The 23,563-nt window shown below is 52.1% G+C and overlaps 1 protein-coding gene across 1 annotated transcript in view; it reads left to right on the forward strand.

The window, feature by feature from the left end:
- The window catches only part of ANXA6 (annexin A6), a 46,701-nt gene that overhangs the window by 19,370 nt on the left and 3,768 nt on the right, over positions 1-23,563 (forward strand). Inside the window, exons 9-24 of the mRNA XM_021697159.2 lie at positions 448-541; positions 967-1,062; positions 2,179-2,237; positions 3,296-3,418; positions 4,671-4,729; positions 6,208-6,286; positions 7,939-8,020; positions 9,170-9,264; positions 9,869-9,982; positions 11,894-11,984; positions 12,639-12,718; positions 13,261-13,314; positions 18,950-18,967; positions 19,751-19,844; positions 21,011-21,106; positions 22,540-22,598. Coding sequence (XP_021552834.1) covers positions 448-541; positions 967-1,062; positions 2,179-2,237; positions 3,296-3,418; positions 4,671-4,729; positions 6,208-6,286; positions 7,939-8,020; positions 9,170-9,264; positions 9,869-9,982; positions 11,894-11,984; positions 12,639-12,718; positions 13,261-13,314; positions 18,950-18,967; positions 19,751-19,844; positions 21,011-21,106; positions 22,540-22,598 — 1,293 coding nt within the window. The remainder of the gene's footprint in view (positions 1-447; positions 542-966; positions 1,063-2,178; positions 2,238-3,295; positions 3,419-4,670; positions 4,730-6,207; positions 6,287-7,938; positions 8,021-9,169; positions 9,265-9,868; positions 9,983-11,893; positions 11,985-12,638; positions 12,719-13,260; positions 13,315-18,949; positions 18,968-19,750; positions 19,845-21,010; positions 21,107-22,539; positions 22,599-23,563) is intronic.

The following is a 23,563-nucleotide window of genomic DNA, read 5'->3' on the forward strand; positions in this document are numbered from 1 at the left end:
GGATATATCATTACATTCCAGGTGTTTTGAGCCCCACTTTGTGCCCGTGATACTGCAGGGGTAGATACAGAGAAGGCTAAGACAGAGTCCCTGTCTTTGAGGAGCCCATGCCGTAGTGGGGAGCCAGGCACATAAAGTCATTATAATATACAGTGGAGCAAGCAATAAAGAAGCAAAAAACTATAGGAGCCTAGAAGAGGGAAGGAGGAGAAGAAAGCGAACTCTGCTTTGGGGATATCAAGAAGTACTTCAAGAACAAATGGGACATTTAATCTGGGCCTTGAAGGTTGAGTAGGAGTTTCCCCAGAAAGAAAGGAAGGTATACAGGTGTATGCAAAGGTCCTGAGGCTACCAGTTACTTGTATGTTCAGGGATCCAGCAGCAGTTGATTAGCTTGGCCAGCAAGTTCTGTCTCCTTTCAATGAAGTCCTTTCTCTTCCCCTTCAGGACCTGTACGAGGCAGGGGAACTGAAATGGGGAACAGATGAAGCTCAGTTCATTTACATTTTGGGAAATCGCAGCAAACAGCATCTTCGGTTGGGTAAGTTCCAGAGAAGAAAGACCTACAGCTGCTCCCTTAGGGGTTGTGCCAAGAATTCCATTCTTTCTTCCTTTTCTACTAATAGAGCAGGATAGTTACTTCCTCTACAATGCAAGTACTAGTCCTGATTTTATTAGATGGTAGTTTGTGTAGTCCCTCAGCAAAGTCATTGACAGGATGCTCTACCTTCCCATCTGAGTACCAGTCCTCTCTTCCTGTTGGAGTGTAAGGTACACAGAGTCCCTCACATCATACCCGGCTTGAGTGCACGGTGGCTGGTGGTGTGCATGACCTCCCTGCCAGCTAGCTCCCCAAAGATCGGCCCTACCTTCATGCTGGGTGCCCTGGTCCTGGCCTCCTCTTCTGAGGTCCTGGTTTCTCCTGCATTCTGGGACACCCTCAACATCCCTGTCTTTCTGACTCAGTGTTTGATGAGTATCTGAAGACCACGGGGAAGCCGATCGAAGCCAGCATCCGAGGGGAGCTGTCCGGGGACTTTGAGAAGCTGATGCTGGCTGTGGGTACGTCCTGACCTTGCATTCCCAGGGGCATTGGAGGGATTCTGGGATTATGGCCCAGGAACAAGAGGCCAAGAATGGGAAAGGGGGACTATATGATCTGGCAACAGGAGGCAGTGAATTCTGCAGGTTGGTCAGGGGGGCAGAGTGGAGGCTCAGGTACTGACTTCCCACCACTTCCTCCCCAGGTGTATGTGGTAGGGCGAGGTAGAGCTGTGAGCCCGAGCTCGGGGAAAGAACCAGAAGGAGAGCAGGCTTGTGTAGAACACGTACCGTGTGCTGGGTGCTGCGCGGGGTGTTTAATCTTTAAAAAAGCCCTGAGCGGGGTGGGCATGATCTCCATTTCACAGATGAGGAAACCACATCTCACAGAGGCTGCGTCACTTGCCAAGGGGTAGTTCTGTCATGACTTGGGGGTGTCCCGGGCACGGGGCTTGCCAGGAGCTGACTAGCCAGTGGTGGAGTCAAGATGCAAACTCAGGGCTTCTCCCAAATCCGCTGTTGACTTGGAGCAAGTCCCCTGTCCTCACTGGGCTTCAGCTCCCTCATCTGATAAATGGGGGCAGGGGTGAGGGACTGCCTGACCCCAAGGCCTTTAGAAGCTGGACATTGCAAGAATCAGTGTGTCTGAGTCTGGGCTGGGTTGTATGTGTGTTCTGTGGGGGAGAGCTGTATCCTCAGCCTCATCCTCCTGCCCAGAGCTGTCCTGCTCCCAACTCTGTTTCAAGCAGTCAGCTTATGGCTTGCTCTGCCAGCAGGATCCAGAGTGCTGTAGCTGCCAGTACTTTCTGCTGCAGCAGGATCTAAAGAAGCACCTCTCCCAGCTCCGCCCCAGACGCTACCCCCCACCCGGCCCCATTCCGCAAACCCCCCAGAGGACTAGAAAGGTGAAGTGGGTCTTTAAGATGCACAACCCACATTTCAGCAGCCCGGTTCCTGATTTCTTTATGCTCTGGGTTTGTGTTAAAAGGGGGTGGGGCCTCGGGTTATCAGGAGCCTGGGTTCTTCCTTGGTTTGCACTTGGTGGTCCCCAAGAGGTAAAGATAAAGAAGGGGTCAGGCCACCCCAACCCATTCTGAGGCAGCCAGAATAACTCTACCTCTTTTTCCTTCTTCTCAGTAAAGTGTATCCGGAGCACCCCAGAGTATTTTGCGGAAAGGCTCTTCAAAGCCATGAAGGTGTGTGGTAGGGTCAGTGGGAATGAGCTTGTGGGAGGGGGTCTCTGCCTATCCCCACGGGACTGTAGAGACGCTCTGACAAGTCTGTAGGGCCCACTCACTGGCCAAAGAGAGCCCTTGGGATTGGCCGCAGGAGAGAGGGATGGCCCTTTTCCCAGGTGAGCTCCCGAGCCTGGGATGCTTTCTGGTCACACACCTGCCCCCCCCAAATACCTGCTCCAACCTCAGGATTGATCACCAAGTGTTATGACAGCCTGTGCTTGATTCATCCAGCCAGATGGGCTGGAAACCCACACATTTCAAAAATATTAATTGACCAGAATGTTTCTGTGCAGTGTATGTAGATTACACCACTTTGGAAGATACTTGTCATTGTCTACTAAGGCTCGTGATGTTTATCCCTGTGACCCGGCGATTCTACTCTGGATGTATACTTGAGAACAGTGATTCCCACTCTTTTGCACACAGGACACATGGAAACTGATGATAGTTCCATACATCTGCATTCATGATAGTGCATGAATGCAGAGGCCACAGACCCAAGGCCCGGGAGCTCAGGCCTTCCTGGCCCTGGTTGCCCATCCCACAAGGGCAAGGGAACTATGGCCAATTCACTGTCTTCCAGAGTGAGGTCAGGCAGCTCAGCCCGGGAGAGAAGGTTCCTGTGTGCATGCGTTCCTAAGAATGTGGCAGTGTTATCTGTGTTAGGAAAAATTTAGAAACAACGCAATGTCCATCCGGAGTAGCAGGAGAAATAAATGCAAAGTGGAGTGTTCACAGCATTCCAAGATATACAGACGTAAACAATCTATGCTTAGAGTTACAAAGTTATGATAAAATTACAAGGGAAACCAAGGATGGGCTGATGTATGAGGGGAGGAAGGAAATCAAAGCAAGAGGGACACATGGGGAGCTTCTGGGGGAATGACAATGTTGTGTTTCTTTTGTTCTTAAATTTAATGTTTTATCACAAAAATTGTATTTCCAACTCAGCTGGGGGCTGTTAGCACTCTGGCCTCCTCTCAAGCTCCTGTCCCCCTAACCCACTTGTCTTCCAGGGCCTGGGGACTCGGGACAACACCCTGATCCGCATCATGGTCTCCCGTAGTGAGCTGGACATGCTTGACATTCGGGAGATATTCCGGACCAAGTATGAGAAGTCCCTGTATAGCATGATCAAGGTGAGCGGAGCTAACAGGGTACAGAGAGGAGCAGAGGGCTTGGGAACCTCTCTCAGAGGAAAAGAACTGTCCCGGAAAGCTGGGAGTCTCTTGGGAATTCCAGGAGCCCCTGTCTCATGGCACATTCAGGGAATGTGAGACAATTCAATGGAGAAGTAAGTGTCTGGCGGCGCTTGTGAGTCACGAAGCTCAAAAGGAAGGCCGGCCTGGGTCAGGAAGGGCATGCAGGCTGAATTAAGGGTGAGGACTCCATCCCAAGGGCAGTTGGGGTAGAACTCTTGGCCCCGGGCCAGGTGACTTGTGATGACTGGGGTGTCCAGCCCATGACACTTGGCCAAGAGACAGAGAGTCGGGTTTTTTCTTTTTGGGGTGGGTGAGGTAAAGCTTTATGAGTTCCAGCTATGTCCCCTGAACTATGTTTCCAAAGAGGAATTTTATAGGTATTACATGCAAAAATGGTTCATGGGAAATGTTTCGAAAAAACTAGTATAAGTAAAGACAAGCCAGTTTGTTAACTTCAGAACTTCTCACAGCCTTTATTTATTTATTTTTTTTTTAAAGATTTTATTTATTTATTTGAGAGAGAGAATGAGATAGAGAGAGCATGAGAGGGGGGAGGGTCAGAGGGAGAAGCAGACTCCCTGCCGAGCAGGGAGCCCGATGCGGGACTTGATCCCGGGACTCCAGGATCATGACCTGAGCCGAAGGCAGTCGCTTAACCAACTGAGCCACCCAGGCGCCCAGAACTTCTCACAGCCTTTAATATGTTAAATCCTTCATGAAGCTCAAACAGGGGTATAAAATACGCTACATCCATTTGTTTGGGTTTGGCATTTCCCGGTGTTTTTGCTCGTGGAGCCCTATTTTCATGGACTGTTTCACTTGGGAGGGCCGGGCTGGGGATTATCCGGGGGTAATGGTGTGCTGGGCCCGGCTCACACTGGCTCCACATTAGTGAAATCATTTTGGTAGCTTGAAAGTATCCCTGGTTGGATGTATTCACACCACAGAGATTGCCAAATGTTACAAATCGGGGCTTTTTTACTTTTTTTCCCCCAAGAGCCGGTTGTTAAATACTTGCCAGCACACCGTTGTTTGGCGGTCTCAGCCACCCCCAGACCAGAGGAGAGTCAGGGCAGCTACGAGAAAGTGTTCAGCCTTCCCCATCTTGGGCTCTGCAGAACGTCCCCTCCTTGTCTGAGGGGAGCCCAGGGGTGAGTGAGGTCACCTTTCTCTCTCTCTTTCTCCCCAGAATGACACGTCTGGTGATTACAAGAAGGCTCTGCTGAAACTCTGTGGGGGTGATGATGAGTAAGTGGCCCCCGGGGCCCCAGGCTGGAGGGAGTGGCCTCTGGGGGTGGCAGGCCTGGGCTCCCCTGGCCCTCATCCTGATGGATGGATGCATTGGATGAAGTTGGGGATTCCTCGGTGCCAGGAGCGACGCGCAGGTGAACGTGTGTGTACGTGTGTGTACGTGTGTGTACGTGTGTGTGTGTGTGTGGCGCGGGAATGTGCTCTCCCAGACAGGGAGGTGTCTGCTCCCGTGCACTTGGAAAGGCAGTCTGGGGGTGTGGACTGGGAATTAGGGGGGTCCAGACCCTGCTACCTCATAGCTACTTCTCCGTTCATCATCTGTTTGATGGAAGAAGTACTGAGTACATTCCGTGAGCAGGCCCTGTGGGGAAGGGCTGGTCAAGCCCCCAGCCCGGTGAGGCAAATGGACCAGGACCTGCACGTGGGGCCGTCCTGGGATGGGGAAAGTATCTGTGCCTGGGAACGCACAGATCGGGGCATTATCCCAGACTGGGGGAGGCTCCTGGGGGTCAAGAAGCAGAGGCCTGAGGAGGAGGAGGTGAAGATAGGGTCTGAAGGAGAGTGGGCGGAGGAAAGGCCTAGAGATGTGCAGGTTCAGCCTTGTTCATTTCTGTAAACTGATGCTGCACTTTTGCAGCAGGCTGGGGAAGAGAGGAGGCTGAGAGGTGGGCAGAGCCTGGGGGCCTCCTGGCAGACGAACCTCTCCTAGGGGAAGTGGGGAGCTGTGGAAGAGATTACACTGGACACAACTTGACCAGATTTGTGCCCTAGGAGGGGAGCGATGGGTCCTCTGATTTTCCCTCCCAGAGCTTATAAGGATCCAGTTAAGTAAGGGATATGATAACCTCCTGTTAACCTTTGACAAGTGCCTTGGGGGCTGATTTCAGTTCTTCAGACGTTTACTCAGCATGTGGTACACCCAGATGCTTTGCAGGAGGAGATATCGAGGTGACGTGGCCGTAAGGTGGTCACTGACTTGTTTGAGAGGGGAGACGTGGATAGAAATCACTCAGATCATGAGGAAGAAAGGGGAAGTCAGAGGATTCGAGAACTCCTGTCCTGCTTGGAACTTGGAACCAAGAAGGCTGCTGGGGAGAGCCAGCATTGCAGGGGGTCTCAAGAGAAGATAGAAGGTTCTCAGAAATGGAGGGGAGGGCTCTGAATGGATGAGGCTTGAGAGAAGGTGAAGCCAAACGGATTCACTTAAAGTGTGTGTGTGTGTGTGCGCGCACGTGGCTGTGTGTGCATGTGTGTGTGCACACGTGGCTGTGTGTGTCCGTGCACGTGCGTACATGTGGCTGTGTGTCCGAGCGCGTGCCGACACGTGGCCGTGTGTGTCCGAGCGCATGCGCACATGTGGCTGTGTGTGTGCGTGTGTGTCCGTGCGCGTGCGCACACGTGGCTGTATTGTATGTGTGGAGTGTTGCCCACGATGACGGGCCCTCCTATCCTCTCCCCAACCCCCTCCCTTCCAGTGCCGCTGGCCAGTTCTTCCCGGAGGCAGCGCAGGTGGCCTATCAGATGTGGGAGCTTAGTGCAGTGGCCCAAGTAGAGGTCAGACCCTCCCCTCCTCCTGCTTGACCTCTTGACCACAAGCTTCCAGTCTTCTGCTCGCACCTTCCTGCTGCTCTGGTTGGCACCCAGCTGCCCCCTGGCTGCCAACCTGAGACACTGGTTCTCACATCTGAAGCTTCCTTGTCTTCTAGGAGGGAGGAGCTGGTGGGCGGGCACTCGGGTGTGGGCGTCTGATTCCTGCTGCAACTTCTAACGTGCCGGGAAGCATTCTGGCCCCCTGACTACTAACAGGGCTTGCTGAATGGAGGCATGTCTGGTTCTGTGGAGGGGCCTGTGTCATCCTGGGTCGGACAGTTGGCCTTTGGAGGCATGACAACGAACAGAGGGCCACCGCTCGGTGCACTGGATGATTCAAGGTTGTTCTGACCATCCTGAGACCCAGGGTCCACAGACGGACTTGGGGCAAACCATTCCCGGGACTAGTAGCACTTGGTCCACATGAAAATATTTGGAACCTTGCCTTCTCTCTGTGACTCACGGAGCCATTTTTGGCAGGTCCCTACCCTTTCTGGGCCTCTGTCTCCATCTTCAGAATGAGGTGTTAGACACGGCAAGCCCAGTGTCTTCCGAGGGCTCTTGAGCTCTGATGTTCCAGAACAGCATTTCCCAAATGACAAGGCAAGAACTGTCATTGCAGATGACCTTAAATTATGTAAGAAATGAATCCTTTTGGGTGAGGGGAGCCTCCATGGTATTCAGTAACACGGAACCTCACATAGTGAGGGAGCGACTCCTTTTCGATTGCGTCCACCTTCCTCATTCTGTCAGAGTCTGGTTTGGTGCTACACTCACTAGCTTTCCTTTTTCACAAACAGAGCTGAGAGAGCTAGCTTTAAGTGCAGAGCTTTTGACGAGCAACAACGTCTCGTTAAATTTGGTGATATTTGACAACACGGTTTTTTCTCTTTATTACATTTATTGTCATGGGTTATCATCTGTTGATGGCACATAATACCAGTTTTCTCTTTATGATAGTGATATAAAATTATTTTCATTCATTAATCCATTTAACAAATATTTCTTGAGTGCTTACTTCTGTTGTAGGCACTTGGGATCTATCCAAGAACAAAATGAACAAAACCTCTTGCCCTTTAGGAGTATTTAAATACTTAAACACTTAAAAATGAATGCATTTAAGTAAAACAGAACAGATGTTGAATTAAGTAAAAATATTAAGAAATAGCACAGGGTGTATGCAAATAGGGAAACACTGAGAACCCCACTTAAGGAGTGACTGAAATTTGGGAGATTCTGCTCTGGTGTTTCAGACGTTTTGGTTGCCTTTTCAAGGGGAGGGGCTCTTGAAGAGGCAGGAGGGCCTTGGAGACAGGGCAGGATTCTGAGGGACTGGGGAGGCCCCAGTGCAGCTGGGCCAGAGCCGACTCCTGCGGCAGGAAGCTGGCTTGACCAGCACTTGCCACGCTTCCAGGCCTGGGTCTGTCTCTCCCCCTCTCCTTTCTCAGCTCTAGGGCAGGGGTCTGTCTGCTGTGCCTTCACCCCCGCCTCTTTCCCCTCAAGCTGCTTGGTTTGGAGCTCGTGGGGAAGCTTCCCCTCCCTTGCATGCTCCTCTCTTGGCCTGGCCCCCAGGGGGGCCTCCAGACACCTGCTGAGTCTCTTTCTGCTTCTCCCAGCTGAGGGGAACTGTGCGTCCAGTCGACAACTTCAACCCTGACGCTGACGCCAAAGCACTGCGGAAGGCCATGAAAGGACTCGGTAAGGGGACAGGAAAGGGGCGGGTTGGCCTCTGGGGTAGCAGATGTGGGAGCTGAGGCCTCAAACTAGGGTCCACAGAACGAGGAGGGTCCTGGCTCCCTGAGTCTGGGGAGGAGGGGAGTGAGGGAGTTTGTAAGGAACTGGGCACAAGCCCTTCCCTGAGACCACGATGTCCCCAGCCTGTCAGGACCAGTGTCCTGGTGTAGAAGAAAGTACTAGGGCTTAAGGCCTGGGTTCTCCCCCTGGCTTTGCCTGAGACTCACCGTGTGACTTTGGGCAGGTCCTTCAGTGCCTCTAAGCGTCCATTTCCCCAAGTGTAGAAGAGATACAGACCCAATTCTGGGACAGCCCCCTGCTGGCTCCCCCTTCAGGGCCTCCATTTGGAACTAGTGGGAAGAACTACTCTATGGGTGGATGCCCTGTTCTCAGAAAGGCCAGCGGGGACGGAGCGTCCAGGTTTGGCCTCCGTCACTCCCCCTCCCTCGCCCCTGCCCATCTAACAGCACCTCCCAGAGGCCTTGGCTTAAATCCTCCCCCTCTGGGCCTCATCTTCATTTGTCTCTTGGGAATGATAATATCCGGGCATATGTAGGACTGTGAGAATACAGGCGTACTGGAAAGGTAGAGTCCTGTGCCGGGTCTGAGGTCGAAGGCATTAATCCGAGAGGCGGGCAGTGGCATCCTGATGTCTTCCAGAGTTGACCTGCACCGGTTAGGACTTGGGCTCCAGCTCCCGGGGAGTTGAAGAGAAAGGACCCGGGGTCCCCATGGGGTTTAGAATGCCAGGTTGGAAGGATCCCTTAGTAGCCACTCGGGCACTTCGTGGCGTAGGTGTGGGAATTGAGCCCCAGACAGGGGCCAGGCCTTGCTCCACCATGGCCAGAAGCAGGGCTGGACCAGAGGCCCTGACTCACCGCAGGCAGGGCTCTCTGCTCCTCTGGGGGTCTTCTCAGCAGTGACCCCACAGAAGGCAGTGCAGGGAGGAGCCTGGCCTAAGTCAGCGGTGTGGGCCAGAGGCAGGGCTCCTGCAGGCGCTTGGAGCTCTAGCCAGGCTTCTGCCCTGACAAAGATCAGTGCAGCCATGGGCAGGGGGATGTGGGGAAGCTGGGCCATGGCCTCCCTCTGAGCCACGCGGCTTGGGTGATTCAGGAACTGACGAGGACACCATCATCGACATCATCACGCACCGCAGCAACGCCCAGCGGCAGCAGATCCGCCAGATCTTCAAGTCCCACTTCGGCCGGGTGAGGCCTCAGCCGGGGCCCTACACCACCCCCACCCCCCACCCCCAGCCCCGGGGCTTGGCCTGTGACAGCCAGCTCCGTGCACCTGGGCGCCTGGGTCTTCACGGTCACCTGTTCTTGGAATACCACCCTCATTGGTTTTGGGCTGCCTGCAGCACATTCTGTCCATCCCCCAGTTCCTTGGGATCAACGCCTGTGGGAATGGTTCAGCGCAGGGCTGAGATGAGGGACGTGAGTTGCTTTCACACAGCATTTTCTGGATCTCGAAGTTCCAGAGGCTTCAAGGCTGAGCGTCAGTGATTACCGTGCCTTCGTGGGGAGCTGGCGAGTCGCCCCCAGGGTGGGAATGATGGCCTCCAGCCCTGCCCCCTTTCCTGTCCTGTCTCCTTGCCACCAAGGAGAGTGGATCTTCCCGCTGCTTGGGTTTTTTCCCCTGCCCTCTTTGCTGTCCTCTAAGGAGTAAGCATCAGCAGAGACAGACGCGGGCTCCCGCCATCCCCTGCATTCACACGGAGCCCCTGTTTCCTCGTTCCGCATCTCCCTGTCCTGGGTCACACGGGAGCATGTGCTGACGTTGGCATGACCTCAGCCCTGCCCTTTGTAGGACTTGATGGCTGACCTGAAGTCTGAGATCTCTGGAGACCTGGCGAGGCTGATTCTAGGGCTCATGATGCCACCGGCCCATTACGATGCCAAGCAATTGAAGAAGGCCATGGAGGTATGGTGGGGACACCAAAGGGATGGGATCCAGTCTGCAGGTGTTGGGGCGACACAGGTGCTCCCCACGAGCCCAGGTGTGGGTTGGCTGTAGCTCCTTGGCAGAGCCCTTCCCACGCCCAATTCAAACTGGCATGAACACCAAAGGGGACGTTGGTTCCTGTAACTGAAAGATACAGGACTCCGTCTGGTTTTAGACGTGGCTGAATCCAGGGACTCGAATAATGTTATAGGGACTCTTGTTTCTCCCCTACCTTGGTTGGCTCTCTCCTGTGGTGGCCTCACTCTCAGAGAGCCTTTCTCCTTGTGGTTGTATGTTCTACCAGCGAGCACCTCTGTTCCTTCTCCCCAGGAGTTCCACCAATCTTGGCTTCTACTCTGGTTGATTCAAGTGAGGTCACATGCCCAGTAATCAGTGGTGTCAGGGGGATCTCAAGGAGCAGCTGGAGGAAGCAGGATGGGTCTGGAAGGGAAAACACCAGCAGTCGGAGTCTGTATTCTAGTCCAGGCCTGCCACTAACTCACTCTGTGATGTTGGGCCCCTTACACTTTCTAAACTTCCATGCCTTCGGCAATCATCCCTGCCCTTCAAGCATTGGAGTGGGTCAAGCAAGGTCATGGGTGTGAAGGGCACTGTTAACTCTGACGACTGATTAGCAAGAAAGGACGTGGTGTCCCGGCCCAGCTCTTGCTGCAGCTGCTTTGCTTCCCAAGGCACCAGCTGTCCGGGGCTCCTCTCAGTCGTTAGAGCATACAGAGACCCGTCCTGAGCCCAGCTCCTTGTCTCATCAACCCACAAGGCAAGGCTATCGTTTTGTCCCCATTTCACAGATGAGGAAAGTCAGGCTCAGCCTCAATCACTTGATCAAAGTCACAGCATTACGAGGTTTAACAGCCGGGGTTCAGACCCAATCTGTCGGACTCTGGAGCCTGACTTGACAACCACATGACACCATTAGGGCTTTGGGCCCCTGGAGGATTCAGGGAAGAACAGACATTTCCCTGGGCAAAGCAAATTGAGGTTCTCGTCCTTTTAAAATGCCTAGACAAAAAAACAAAGGATTTGAAAACATGGAGTTTAGGCGTTGAAGGGACTAGTGAGCTAAACTGACCCAACCCTTTCCATTCCCACAGTTGGGACTGGCCGCCCCACAGGCACTGACCTCTAAGGGCAGTGAATGTGCTTCCTTGCCTTTTTTTTATAGTTGTGGCCGCAGCGGCTTGTGCAGTGACGGGCACATTGCAGGTGTTCAACAGATACTTGAATCTCTCGATCCGTCCGTCTCGTTCGCCTCCCTCCCCTCCCCCAAAGTGGGGACCTTTGAGCAGCTGTTTCCCAGAGCTGTCTCAGTCTAGAGGACCTAATGTGTCGGTCCCTAGATCACTCCTCAAATGCAAATATCAACAGACACAGCATGTTTTTCCCTTAAAGCACAAAACCTTTTTTTCTTCTGACAAAATAATATGTGAGAAAGTCTACACAGAGCAAAAAAGAAGAAATGAGAAATCGCCTGTGATCCTTCGCCCACCCAGAGACCACAATCACTGTTAACTATAATGCATGATCTCTATTCTTGTTATATACTTAAACATAAATATTTCTATTCAGATACATATGTGTGTATGCCTTTTAATATACACATGCCTATAGACCATATATTCTTTCCTTTTTAATTTTTGGTCCAAAGCAATTCTCATGGGAGGTTCTGGAAATCTTGACAAGCTGGCATGTTCCGCCCTGATTGTGCTGTCTCTGGTCTGGGGGTGAGGAGAAAATCCAGGAAGGCTTGGTGGTCTGAGCATTTGCCTCCTGGGTGGTTTCTTGAACAGGGGCCTTCTCGGCCAGGGCTCCTCGGGTCTCTGCATGGGGGTCAGGGCTGTGGTTCAAGTCTTCTTGGTCTTGACATTCTAGGGGGCTGGCACCGATGAAAAGGCTCTCATTGAAATCCTCGCTACTCGGACCAATGCAGAAATCCGGGCCATCTGTGAGGCCTATAAGGAAGGTGAGTGTGGGAGGCCTTGGGCCCAGCACCACTGGGAGGAGGTGGCAAAAGAGCCGGCTCACCCCACAGCACTGCCCACCTCCCTTCTCTCAGGCATGAGGCTTTGATAAGCCCCTGGGGATGCCCAGCCCTGTGCCTGAGAAAAGGGCACCCCATGCAGAGAGTCCCGGCTGGAGGGGAGGAGTGAGAGGAGAGCGTGTCCAGGCTGCTGGGGAGCCGGAGGGCGGCCTCCTGGGTGGGCAGCCTATGCAGTCGCTCCAGGCCCTCGTTCAGAAGGCCTGTGCTCGGTCAGAATATTATTTTGAAGGATCTTAAGTACCAGTCAGAAATGTTTAAACTTTTCCCCTGGTAAGCAGCTTTAAAAGGGGAGAAATTTTGAGTGGGGGAGTGACCTGGCCAGAACTGTGGGCAGAGCTTATGGGTCCGGCGCCTGTCCTACGGGAGGGAAGGTAGGCGAGGGAGGACAGGGTGGCTGTGAAGCAGGAGAGGCAGGATTCCAGGAGCCCTCAGCTGGGACGGGGAGGGAGGCGATGGACTGAGGCGTCAGTGTGTCAAGATCCGCGGTGGCATGGCAGGTTGCTGCCAAGAACCAGCTTCTAGAAGCACCCCCCATCCTTAGCCAGCAGCTGCCCGCACCCCCTTTCTCTGTTTCAGACTATCACAAGTCCCTAGAGGATGCTCTGAGCTCAGACACGTCCGGCCACTTCAAGAGGATCCTTATCTCTCTGGCCACGGTGAGTTCGTGGCCCCAATGCCTGCCTGGCTGGGAGAGGGGCAGGGAGCTAGGAGCCCAGTCCTAATGAAGAAAGGGTGTCCTCCCCACTTGCCTTCTCGGTCCCACTGCTGAGGCCATGACTGGCTCGTGTAAGGCCTTCTTCCTCTGTTTACTTTTCAAAGCTGGCCACTTCTCCGGGCAGCCCTCCCTGATGGCCCTCAGCCTGGGTTTTTGGGCTCCCAGCTGACAGGACAAGGCCATGTGCGTGACCCGCATGTTACCTGCAGGTTTCCTTCGCCATCACTTGTATTCCTGCAGCCCAGACACTAGGCTCTGATGCACAGTATTGAAGATCCTTGTGTCTGAGTCACCTTGGGCTGAGTGTCTTCAAATGTAATGTTCACCACAGGCTCCCCCATGAGGGCAGGATCATTGTCCCCCTGTTATAGCTCAGGAAGAGGGTTCAGAGAGGCAGAATGGCTGAGCCAAGGTCCTGTGGCTGCTGAGGGACAAAGAGGGTGGATGTTTGGGGACTGACCTTTCTCGCTGGTCCTGTTGCAGGGGAACCGTGAGGAGGCAGGAGAAGACCGGGACCAGGCCCGGGAAGATGCCCAGGTGAGAACCGCCCCCTCCAAGTGGCTCCAGCTCATGTCTGTCCATGCCAGGCCCTGGCTGTCCGGGAGTGGGGAAGGTTCCTGACAGGGACATGGCTGATTTAATTGGTGAACCCTTAGACTTGTGGACCCCTTGCACCTCTCTACCCTTAGAAGCGAGACTGAGTATTTTCACAACTTTCAGAAAGATTCTCATGAGGGCGGTGCTGGTCTTACCGGCATTTCCTATGTGGAAAGTAGGCTGAGAGCCCCCAGACCTTCAGACCTGGAAGGGACTTACAGATCAGCCAGGTCAAACTCCTTATATTACAGTGGGAAAATGGAGGCCCAGAGAGGGAGGAATAACTTCTGAAGGTTACACAGCAAATCAGTGGCCCAGGTAGAATTGAGCCAGAGGGAGCAGGTCTGGGAGCCTGCTAGGAAGGGGGCCTAGGTGCTAATGGTCTCAGTTTATTAGCTATGAAATGGGACCAAGGTTGAAGGAAGTATTCTGAGAGAGCCTAAAAGTGAGTTCATCAAGGGCTGGGATCTTTGTTTTGCTCACTGATGCATCCCAGGTGGTCACATGGTCAGAACTCAGTAAATATTTGTTATTAAATGAATAAGGGAGTCAGGGGTTCTCTTGGGTCACTTGGCTGGTCTGTTTCTGCCATGCCCCCTAGGCTGAGGAGCTTGAGGTCTGGAGATGGTTTCTCATGGAGGCTGGACAACCCCACATCCCCTAAGGGTCCTTATGGTTGGGCAGTCCCTCTTAAGGCCCCGTGCACTGTCCCCACTCTCCTGTGCCTTGCTCCCCGCACCCTCTGGCCTGGCCCAGGTCCAGGTGTTGGGCACAGACATCACCAACTGCAGATCCGGCCCCCTCCCTTGACAGTTGCTGGGTTGAAAAGAGCCCTGTTGGATCGGGAGTGGAGGCACCAGCTCTGTGCCCTGCTCCACTTATAGAAAAGTATGGAGTGTTATAGCAGCATCTGAGCTGGAAGAATCCTTAGCTATAAACCCGACAGTTACAAAACTATAAAATGCGTACTAAGTACTGAGCATGATGCTAAAAGACTATTTTATACTTTATTATGCCCCCTTTTTTACTGGAGGAAAATGAAACTCCCATCCAAGGGTATGGTTTCTAAGTAGCTGTGGTATGATTTGAACCCAGGCCCGCCTGACTCCAAAGCCTAGGTTACTACTATTTGATACCCTCCAGGACCCAGTACAGCAATTTCCCTACAGCCTCTGGACCAGGTAGCTGCTGATCTCCAGTTACGCAGCCCCCGGTTTGGAACGCAGCTGTCTGAAGCTGCAGGGCTGCATTTAAATGTGGTTTTCCAGCTGCATGTGTGTGTTTATGAGGGCTCACTTGGGAACCCAGCCCCTAGGGTGGTCTGTTGAGGCCACATTTCATTCACTTACTCAACATGTATGTATTAAGTACTACTACAAATACACTTTGTAGTAGTCTCATTGCGCCCTTGAAGGTCTTTGATCCTGGCTTCCTCCCTAGAGCTCACCCCAAAGCCATCCTCTACCCTGAAATTCACCCTCTAGGGAATGCTTCCACCTGGGTGCTATGCTGGGGGGGTGTGCTTCCAGTTGTTGCCAGCAGGGGGCAGTGGTGGGCTGCATTGGCAAACACTTTGCAGACGAGAAGGGGTGAGAGAGAACCTGGGGGTGCAGAAACAAGGGAGCCCTGCCCAACTCAGCTGCCTGTCCAGATTCACAGACGCTGGACCCTGATTAGTCTTAGTGGGGACTCATTTTCTTAGAGCCAGAATATTCGGTTTCTAAAGTAAGACCTATCCTTTTGTAGAAACTCTAGAAAATAGAGACAAGCCTAAATAAATAAACAGACCAATCAGTCAATCAATCCATAACCTACTAGTGACAGCCATTGTTAATATTTTGGAATATATCACTCTAGTTGTCTTTTTATGCGTATACATATAAGTGGATCCCTGATTTAGAACAGTTAGAAAGTAATATGCCATGAATGAGGTTCATACTATTTTTAAAACGTCACCTAATGGCCATGTCCTATTCCACTTAAGAAGCTACTACCAAGCTTTATTTGAACAGCCCTCTTCCTGGTCACCAACTCTTCCCTCATATGCAGGAGTGTTTTCCTTAGATAGGTTTTCTGGAGGCGAAATGTGAATGCCAGAGGAGGATGTGCACAGAAATGGAAGGCGTTCGATCTGCAGGGCCAGGTTCCTCCTAGGAAGATGATGCACAGGGGGACTTGGCACAGTCTGTGTCACGCCTCCTCCTTCCCACACTCTACCCTGGGCGTCCAGCACACCCCTGAGCTCTTGGAGGTCCGGGTCTGCGACCACGGTGCATACGAGTGTGCGATGTTCACCCATGGTCCCACAGGGATTGCTGACCACTTCCCTTTCTCCGTGTTCCAGTTTGAGCAACAAATAACATAGGCAGTCTAATCCAGAGGGAAGTGAAGACCTGTGGCCAGTTCAGGATGATTCAATCCCCAGGCTGTTTTGTAATACAACAGTTTTGTTGAAATTGAACCCAGACACCATGCTATCAGCCCATTGAAAGCAAACACTTCAGTGGCTTGTAGCGTCCTCACAGACGTGTGCAACCATCACCACAAGTCAATTTTAGAACGTCTCATCACCCCCAAAGAAACCCTGTACTCGCTCCTCATTTCCTCCCCGCCCTTCGTAACCACTAATCTACTTTCTGTCTCTTTAGGCTCACCTATTTCATATAAATGGGGTCATACAGTATGTGGCCCTTTGTGACTGGTCTCTTTCACTTACTATTTCCAACATTTGTATTTAGGTTGTATCGCTACTTCATTCCTTTCTGCTGCCAAATAATATTTCATTGCATGGCCATATCACCTTTTGGTATGCATTCAGCAGCTCCTTGACATTTGAGGTACTTCTCAAGAATAATGCTGCTTGCTGTAAACATGTGTGTACATGTTTTGTGTGTATGTATATTTTCATGTCTCCCAGGTAGACAGGAGTGGAATTTCCGGGACATGACATAGGATAACTCTTATGTTCAGGCTTTGGAGGAACTTCCCAGGTTAATTTTAGCGTGAAGTAGCTAGGCTAATAAGGAAAAGCCTTTATGTTGAGTATTTGGATATTTGTTTTAGTAGCTTACTGCATTTCTCATATTACACGTATTATTGTCTTAAAGATGCTCGGACAAAACAAATATGTCTGGGGTTCTCTGACCCAAATAAATGAAGAATGGCACGTTAGATTCTTTTTTGTTTGATATATATATATATATATATTTTTTTTTTTAGAGGGGGAGAGAGAGAGAGAGGAAAAAAAGGGAGGGGAGGGGCAGAGGGAGAGAGAGAATCTTTTTTTTTTTTTTTTAAGATTTTATTTATTTATTTGACAGAGAGAGACACAGCGAGAGAGGGAACACAAGCAGAGGGAGTGGGAGAGGGAGAAGCAGGCTCCCCGCGGAGCAGGGAGCCCGATGTGGGACTCGATCCCAGGACCCTGGGATCATGACCTGAGCCGAAGGCAGTCGCTTAATCGACTGAGCCACCCAGGCGCCCCGGGAGAGAGAGAATCTTAAGCAGACTCCACGCCCAGTGTGGAGCCCTACGCAGGGCTCGATCTCACGACCTGAGCCGAAATCAAGAGTCAGACACTTAGGGGTGCCTGGGTGGCTCAGTTGGTTGAGCGACTGCCTTCGGCTCAGGTCATGATCCTGGAGTCCCGGGATCGAGTCCCACATCGGGCTCCCTGCTCAGCGGGGAGTCTGCTTCTCCCTCTGACCCTCCCCCCTCTCATGTGCTCTCTCTCTCTCTCATTCTCTCTCTCAAATAAATAAATAAAATCTTTAAAAAAATAAAAAAATAAAAAAAAAGAGTCAGACACTTAACCGAATCAGCCACCCAGGTGCCCCTTTTGCTTGATTTTTAAAATTGCTCCCTCTCTAAAAAAAAAACACAGGTATTTTTTTAGCATCGCTTTTTAAAAATTGTGGTAAAATGCACATAATACATAATAAAGCATGACACATAGTAAAATTTGCCATCTCAACCATTTTTAAGTGTAAAGTTTAGTGACGTCAATCAAGTACATCCACATTGTTGTGCAACCATCACCACCATCCATCTCCAGAACTCTCTTTATCTTGTAAAACTGAAACTGTGTTGTTCTCATTAAACAGTAACTGCCCCTCCCCCTCCCCCAGCTCCTGGCAACCACCAATTCTACCTTCTGTCTCCGAATCTGACTATGCTAGGGACCGTGTGTAATTGCAGTCCTACAGTATCTACCCGTTTATAACTGGCCTATTTTCACTTACCATAATGTCCTCAAATTTCAACTAGGTTTTTAATACAGAAAGGGATGAATAAAAACCAGAGGTATCCCATGATCCCAGTGGCCCTGATAATTCCTACTTGACATTAAAATAAAACATCAAAAGAACATACTTGCATGTTGAGAAAATGTAAACATTTCAGGAAAAATCAAATGCAAAAGCTTTCCCAGTCCTTCTCAAAGGTAACACCACTGCCCATGGCATCTTGACCATGCCTTTAGCATGACTTCCCACCAAATATGTAAGAGTGACATTTGTCTTTTCAAGAGTGCATTTATCTTTTCTTATCTAGATAAAAGGAACACTGTTGTAAACAATATGCTATACTTTACTTTTTTGCTTAATTTAAGGGGAAACTCTCCTTTTGGGCACTGTAGACTCATTCTTTTTAATACTGCGTGGATTTCCATTATTGAATAACCATAGTCTGTTTAACAGATCATCTATTGGTAGTTTCCAGTTTTTCTCTATTACGAAGAATGCTGCAGTGAGCACCCTTGCATGATATCTTGAAAGGCTTTCCTAGCAACGTAATTGCTTGATCAAATGTCACGTGCATTTAAAATTTTGAAAGACATTGCTAGTGTATATAATGAAAAGAGCTTTTTAAAGCATAAGGCTATTGTGAAGTTTACAAGAAGGATGGTTTGGGTCTGCCCAATAGAATCAAGTGGTCAGTAGAGTTGTAGGGAGACAGGCAAGGGCAAAACCCAATCTGGGGCACACGGGGCTGCCTAGATTTTGTTCCCAGGCACTCCAAGGCACTGCTACTTACCTAACAGAATCGCGTCCTAAGGACTCAGCATAATGCAGTGATCAAGTCACCCTTGTAAAATGACTGGAGAGCTGGCATTTTCCCACCGGATTTTGGCTGTGTGCCCCCCCACAAGTCCCCTCCCCTTCCAGCCTCAGCTTCCCTGTCTCTCCTGCCCATAACATAAAGGGGTAAAATGGCAGGTCTCAGACCCCTTGCGGTAAAGGGTGTGGGGGATTCAGCACTTCTCTTGTTCTCACTTCTGGGCGGCTCTGTGGAGACCAGCAGGCTGAGGGTGGAGTCGCCCTGGGTGGCCGGGAGTGACAGGTAGAGTGCCCTGTTCTGTGTCCTCCCCGAACCCTCAGGCGAACACTTTAAAATTAATTCCCAGGCCTATCGCCATTTGGGGCTCCAGCCCAAAGATCAGGGAAAGGTGTTTTCCCTCCTTCCTGCCCCCCCCCCCCCACACCAGACCCCTGCCCCTGCCCCTCTCCCAGCCTCCTCGGTCTCCTCTGACTCAAGCCTTCCCTCTCTTCCTCCTCTCTCTCCTCCCTGCTCTCAGGTGGCTGCTGAGATCTTGGTGAGTGTCCTGTTCTTCAAGGGGATTTTCATGGCTTCTCCGAGTGAGGGCTAAGTGGCTGTGCCTCTGGGCGGGACGAGCGGCCAGGCAGGCAGTGGTTGGGGGGCTTGCCCGTAGGTTCTCTCTCTCCCTTTCATGACTTTTTAGGAGCCCCACTGGGTAAAAAATGGGCCAGGCAAGTGTTTCCCAAATTTCAGCCACTTACCTCCCACATAATTTGTGCTACATACCACCAGCTGTGGGTATTTTTCTTTAAATGGATCCTTTTTAATCTGAAATGAATTCTTCTGAAGGGAAGTTTAGTGTCCATATGAATGGAGCTAGTAACTGGCTGGAGGATGCTTGTGGGAACATATATATGCGGTGTGTTACAGTATGTTTGCCTGTCTGCCACACTGGGGGAAACACTTAGCTCAGCCATTTTCCTTGCAATGACAGACCTGCGTCCCCAGAGGACCTCTCAGAAGGGCTTGAGAACAGGAGAACTCCGAGTCCCCGTGCCCAGTGCCTGTTTGCCCTCCCTTGGGCCCCAGTCTTGAGGTCCTGAGGCCAGAGTGGAAGTGCCCTGTGCTAAGCCCCACCCCGTGTCAGTCCAGAGGGTTCCTGGAAACTGGAGGAGGGGATGCAGAGGCTGAGGAAGGAAGGGGCCAATGTCAGCCTCCTTAGGTGGGTTGGCCCAGCTTCTGACCACCCTCAGCCTCGTCAAAGACATGAAAGTGCATAGTAACCAAGGCTTTCTGGTGTTTTCCCTCCCAAATCCTTGCCCCCACCTGGGATCCGCAGGAAATAGCAGACACACCCAGTGGAGACAAAACTTCCCTGGAGACCCGTTTCATGACGATCCTGTGCACACGTAGCTATCCGCACCTCCGGAGAGGTGAGGTCTCAACCCCTCCCCTTCCCGATGCAGCAGGAAGGTCCCCAGATCTGATGGCAGCCTCTCAGCTCTCTATGACAAGAGGAGCCAGGTGTCCCCCCACCCATTCCTTACCCCAGCAACGGAAGATTGTGGCTGGTGGGGAGTCTGGTCCTGGCTCTAACACTCAGCCTGGGGCCAACTCCCTTCACCTCCTTAGGGAAGCAGGTGGGATGCCTGGGATACAGACGGCAGGTGGGTGCCACCTCCAAGGCCACTCCAGTAGATTGGTGGTGGCTGCCTCCAGTGCTGCGCTGAGGATTCAAAGGTTCAGTGTCATGGCCCTTTGGCGGTGTCTGCCAGGAACAAGGCCATGAGGTGTGTTGATGGCACCAGGACCACCTACACGTCTTGAAGCCCCAGGCAGCCACATGCACAGGGCGCACCTGACATTAGGTGCTCATGAAGTGCCCTGGTCACTAGGACGTTTATATTTTAACATGGATTTGCCTGGCACTGTTCAGTAAAATACTTAAGGTGCTTTAGCATAATGGCCGGAAGAATGGACTTGGGAGCCGGATTGCCTTGATTTGAATCGCCCCCTTACCAGCCGTGTGACCTTGGGCAAGTTAGCGAATATCTGTGCCTTAATTCCCTTACCTGTCAATTGGGATTTTAGTTCTACCTCATGTGATTGTTCTAAAGATACAAAAAATATAATGCATGAAAAGCACTTAGCATAATGCCTGGCGCATGGTAACTTCCTCAGTGTCCTCGTTATGATTACTTACATTAATCTCTATCCCAACTTGACACAGGAGGAAGGGGAGGCCCAGAAGCGGGGAGGGGTTCTCCCAAGGTCATTCAATGAGCTCAGGGCAGAGCCTTTACCAGGACCCAAGCTCCTTTTGCTACCCCAGCTGAGGTTCCTAGAACGCGTCTAAGGCTCTGGGGCAGCATCTGACTTGACACAGATTTGGCTCTGAGATCAAGGCAGCCTTGAGGTCAGAATTTCCCTCCCACCACGATCCTGCCTTAGGCCTGGGCTGCGACCATACCTGCTGTCCCTTTTCCCTTTCCTGGGGCACGGCCTGCGAGGGGAGCTGGGTGGGCAGGGAAATGGTGATCTCTCCCCTCCCTCTGAATTGAAGTTCACCCCCCACCTGTGGGGCTTCTCTTGGGGCCAGTCTTCCAGGAGTTTGTCAAGATGACCAACTACGACGTAGAGCACACCATCAAGAAGGAGATGTCCGGGGACGTCAGGGACGTGTTTGTGGCCATCGGTAACTGATGGGACCAAGGGACGGGGATGGATGTCCTGGGAAAGGGCTGGGGGTGCTGGGAACGTGGCCAGATTCACTGGACAAGTGTGGCCTTGGCAGCTTCCTGAGCTCCTAGTATTAGAGAATAAACCCCAGCACTGGGGGGGGGGGGGGGTCCTGCCAGCATGTGGTTGGGGGCAGGGGGTTATTGTGAAGACTTGTTCCAGGTTGCGGGGCAGGATGACGGAACAGCTCTCCCCAGGAGAGGTCACGGGGAAGGTGGCAGCAAGGCGGGGAGGGGCCCAGTGTTCTGCAGGACTAGGGTGTGCATGCGCGTGCATACACACACACACACACACACACGCATACTATACATGAGGAGCTGGGAAGGTTGGTGTACGATGTGAGCTTTCCCGTGGGTTCCTGAGCCCGTGCATGACACATAGCCCGAGTGACTGTGCCCTTGGAGTGTGTAACCCCAGCCTCTTGCCCCTTGCCCTCCTCACAGAGATACTTTTATACCCAGAGTCATTCTGGATTTCTGATACAGGTGTCTGATTCCTGCTCCTTAAGCTGCCTGAGACATCCCTGTGTGGGCCCTGGAGCCTTGAAATTCAGCAGCTGCCGAAGGCTGGAGCCCCCCCCCCAGGCCTTGAGAAGGGGCTGGGACTGGTAGAGCCAGGCAGCATTATGTGGGGTGGGGGTACATGAGGAGCTGGGGCTGCCAATGCAGCTAGAGTGGGCAGGCTCTGGGGCAACACTCAGCCCCAGGGATGGGCACAGTGCCTTAAATTACACCTACAGACAGTCATTCTCTGGCCTAGTCTTCCTCTACATCAGTCGCTCTCCAACATGAGGCTGCACCAGAGTAGGGAGACAACCATTCTGGTCTGTACTAGAACCAGGGATGTCCCTGGCGGAGTGGGACAGTTCGGCCACCTCCTTTCAGAGTTGCAGTCTGAGCACATCTGGGATGGGCCATGAGAATTTGCATTTCTACCAGGTTCCCAGATGCTGCTGCTGGAGCCGTCCAGGAACCACGCTTTGCGAACCACTTCACAAAATATTTCTTGGATCTGAATCTGTGGGGTGGCACCTAAAACCCAAGTTTTAATCAATTTCTCCAGTGATTCTGAGGCGCTTCGAAGTTTGAGGCCCTGTGCCTGGGGTTAATGAGGAGTTTCTTCCCTTTGAGTCCTCGACTGACCTTGGTTAGCTGCAAGCCCCTTAGCAGGAAGTGAGTTGCAACCCAGTGAGAGCCAAGTCGAAGGATGAGCCAGAGGAGGTGGCATCGGGAAGGAGGAGTGAAGGTCTCGGGCCCTGAGTATGAGCCTGGGGTTGGCCATGACCTGCAGCCCAGGCTGGAGGGAGAGGAGGTGGGAGAAGACAGCCCAGCCCATAGTCTGGGCACACCGCCTCTGACCAAGTTTCCTGCATCTCTCTCTTCCTCCCAGTTCAAAGTGTCAAGAACAAGCCTCTCTTCTTTGCCGACAAACTTTACAAGTCCATGAAGGTAAACAAACTGTTTGTTCCTTTCCCTTCCAGCCCTTCTGCCCACCCACAAACACAGATGTGTGCAGTCACCTAGGTCAGGACTGGTGGCCACTGTTTCTTCCCCTTTGATGTTTATCAGCATCTGCCCCGTATTTGGCTCTAGGATAGTGATTTTGTCCCCTGGCGAACATTTGGCCATGTTCAGACTCATTTTGGTCGCCACTACTTGGGGAGTGTTGCTGCTGGCATCTGGTAGGACGAGAGCAGGGGTGCTGTTAAATCCTACAATGCACAGGACGGATCCCCAAAGCAAAGAATGACATGGCCCCAGAGGCCAAGGTTGAGAAACTTGCTCCGGGGACACAGGGCTGAGTAGGGCTCAGTTTCTGCCCTCTTGGAGCTCACAGTCGAGCAGGTGACACAGTGTCTCCCGTGACAGATGATCACAAAGGTAGCCAGTGCTGGACACCGGGACTAGCCCTGGCTTCCTGAAAACCCAGGTCGCTCTGGCCACCCTCTCAGCCCAGTGAGTGGAGACTCAGCTGCTGACAGAGCCTGGGCAGGCTGTTTGGTGGGAGCGAGCCTGAGACTCCTCTCCGCCTACAGTCCCCAAACATGACGGCCATTTATTGAGCACTCGCCTTTGCCAGCTTTGGCTCCTAAGATGGTGTTGCTGAGCCCCCTCGGAGCAGAAGGGCCCACACATTTCATGTCCTGTGGCTGCTCCTTGGGCCCCCTATTCATTTCCCAGGGTTGCTTTAACAAATTACCACAGACTGAGTGATGATGGAAATTTTACTTTCTCGTGGTTCAAGAGGCCAGATGTCAAAAATGAAGGTGTTAGGTTCCTTCTGGAGGCTCTGAGGGGAGAACTCTCCCGTGCGTCTCTCCTAGCTCCTGGTGGTTGCCGGGAATCCTGGTGTTTCCTGGCTTGTGGATGCATCCCTCAGGCTCTGCCTTTATTTTCACATGACCTTCTCTGTG

This window comes from Neomonachus schauinslandi, chromosome 7, assembly GCF_002201575.2.
Source record: "Neomonachus schauinslandi chromosome 7, ASM220157v2, whole genome shotgun sequence".
NCBI lineage: Eukaryota > Metazoa > Chordata > Mammalia > Carnivora > Phocidae > Neomonachus > Neomonachus schauinslandi.